This window comes from Mustela nigripes, chromosome 1, assembly GCF_022355385.1.
Source record: "Mustela nigripes isolate SB6536 chromosome 1, MUSNIG.SB6536, whole genome shotgun sequence".
Taxonomy (NCBI): domain Eukaryota; kingdom Metazoa; phylum Chordata; class Mammalia; order Carnivora; family Mustelidae; genus Mustela; species Mustela nigripes.
In genome coordinates this window covers 30,563,553-30,566,233 of record NC_081557.1, presented here as the reverse complement: position 1 = coordinate 30,566,233, position 2,681 = coordinate 30,563,553, and the positions used below count along the sequence as shown (strand labels likewise).

Here is a 2,681-nt window from a genome sequence, read left to right as displayed (position 1 = left end):
CACACTGCTCTCAAAGATGGGACACCAGAGGGCTGCCTTCAGAGGTCATCATCCTGAGGACTTAGAAGCTTTTGTATTTCCACCCTTGCTTCAGAAACTCCCTCCTCATCAGCCTCCAGATAATTCTAGTCCTCATTTCTCAAAGTGTGAGAGGATGTGCACAGCATAATCTCCTACAGTGGTCTTTAAAAAGAAAACAAACAAACAAAGAAGGATTCAAGGATTCAGTAAGATTGCTACATATTATAGTTTCTATCTCCCACTTTTGAGATCCTTTATGCATTTCAGCCTACTGCAATTCTACAATATGAAAACCCTGAACTTTAAATACTCCATATTTTCCAGAGCCATTCAACTAAGATACCTCTTTATTTTGGGAATACCCACCAATATCTTTCTAGATCTAAAATTCTGGAAAATATGCTTTGGAAAGTGTTATCTTATTTACTATTATTCAAGTTTTTATCTAACTTTTGTGTGTGTGTGTGTGTGTGTGTGTGTGTGTGTGTAGGTGGGAAGGAAAGAACATACATTTATTTTCAAACAAAAGTTGCTATTTGTTTATAAGACACCTCTGTTGACTTAAATAAGCACAGCTGGCTCGATACATCATTATACACATGTTATCACACATTCAGAAAGCTTCTGAGAAGATATATTGAGACAGGTTTCTCTTGTGGCTCAACTGGATTTCAAATATTCTCTTCAGAATTCTGAGTAATGGTGCAACCTATAGAGCAGGGCCTTGCCCTTTTCATTCCCCAAGGCAAAATACCCACTTCTGGGAGAAAAATCCATGGTATGAACAAGAGAAACAGTCTTCTTTTTAATGACTGGGAAGTTTGAAAATACTGTACAGGAGGGAAGGTGAACCAATCTGACCGCTTCTTTCATTTCTTCTGAAGCAATTGCCAAGATTTCTGTAGTAGGATTGAAGCTCAGAGAAGTAACACCTGTAACCAAGTTCATTATAGCTTTTATCGGCTTTGGATTTGTTTCTTGAAGACAAGAATCTTGATTGTATATGTTTACCACTCCACAATTAGAACCACAAGCCACATACTGTCCATTCCTAGATGTGGCAATGCTTAATCCATATAAACTGCCTTCATCAACAAATCTGTTAAGGCATTTTCTGGAGTTCACATCCCAAACATAAACTTCCCCATCGCCTGAAGAGGCCTATAGTTTCTTGCTATCTGAAGAGAACGTGGATGCTGCAACCCTTCCATTAATTTTCATGCTACCAATCAGTTCTTTGGTCTTCATTGACAGCAAATGAAGATATCCAGCAACACCATTTATCAGCAAGAAGGACCCATCTGGAGACACTTCGAAGCTCCTCACTATCTTCTCTTTCAAACCTCTCACTTGATGCACAGGAATTAGCTTTCCAGCCAGCATATCATAGACATAAAGAACCTTGCTGTGGATGCTCGTGGCTAAAACCTCTTCTCCAGTAGCACTAAAACAGGCCTTAAATATTGGAAACTTCTCCAAATAGATGCTCTGGATTTTAGGATTTGTTTTTCCATCAACCTGAAACAGCGACACGGCATTATCTCGCGCGGCAACCATTACAACTTGCGCACAAGGATGGAACTGCACGGATGAGATCCGAGCCGTGGTAGGACGTTCCGCGTTAGCATGGAGACAATTCTTTAAGATTCCTTTAGGAAGAGAAGCTGATGTAGATATGAAATTCCCAGTCCTTTGCAACAAATCATCTTTATCCTCTTCACTTTCACCATCTGAAGATGTCTTCCGCTTACTAGTCTCTGCCCAGGCAGGTACACCCCCCATGGCATGCTGGAATTCTTCCTTAAGTCTTTTTTGAAGCTTGTCTTTTGAAAGTTTACTTTCACTGGCATTTTTCATCATATCTTTCCGGAACCGATTGCTCATCATGTCAACCATTTCATCATTTTCATCTTCTTCATCCACCCAAACTGGCTTCTTTTGAAACAGAAAATTATCTTTTGCTTCTGAGTCACCGGAGTCTTCCTGCACTTGAACCCGCGAGCCCTGCAGACGCCGCAACAACGCGTCCTCGTTGTCCTCGACGTCGCCGAACACCAGCTCCTCGAGGCACCGTTCCACGGCCGGTTTGTCCTGCTCCAGCGTCAGGCGGTTCCGCTGCCGGAGGCGTCTCTCCTCCTCCGCCGCGACTGCGATCGCAGCGACCGCTGCGCTCGGCCGGGCCGGCGGTTTCCGCTGGGATGAAGGAGCAGCCTTTCGGGGCGGCCCGCCGGGCCCTGCTCCGGCTCTCCGGCCCGGCTTCGTTCGGCTCTTCCGGTCCAGACTCACTCCGGGTCTCCGGTCCGGTTTCGTTCGGCTTCTACGTTCTGGCGGCATCGGGTTGGAGAAGAAACGCAGGCGCTCCTCAAGTTTTTATCTAACTTTTAAATCATTATGGCACACATGAAAGCTGTTCACCAACACTTCCCATTCTTTCAGGTCCACGTGGGGATTTTTACTTCCCCTCCCCTTCTGATTTAGGCATGGCCATATGACTCCTAAAATTTATGAAATGTGATCGGCCATGTGTCATTTTCAGGCAGAAGCATTTAATTCCTGGTGTGAGTCCATCCAAAGAGCTCCCAACCAAGCTATGAAGAAGTCATTATCATTCCTACATCATGTATGACAAAACTAATTTTCAGAAAAGGCTAGGACAGGAT

The 2,681-nt window shown here is 44.1% G+C and overlaps 1 protein-coding gene across 1 annotated transcript; it reads right to left on the bottom strand.

Moving 5' to 3' along the window:
• Positions 1-508: 508 nt before the first annotated feature.
• LOC132010765 (U3 small nucleolar RNA-associated protein 18 homolog) lies at positions 509-2,355 on the bottom strand. Its single transcript, XM_059388610.1, is given in 1 exon segment — positions 509-2,355. A coding segment is annotated over 1 exon segment (1,650 nt). The 3' UTR covers positions 509-705.
• Positions 2,356-2,681: the final 326 nt, after the last annotated feature.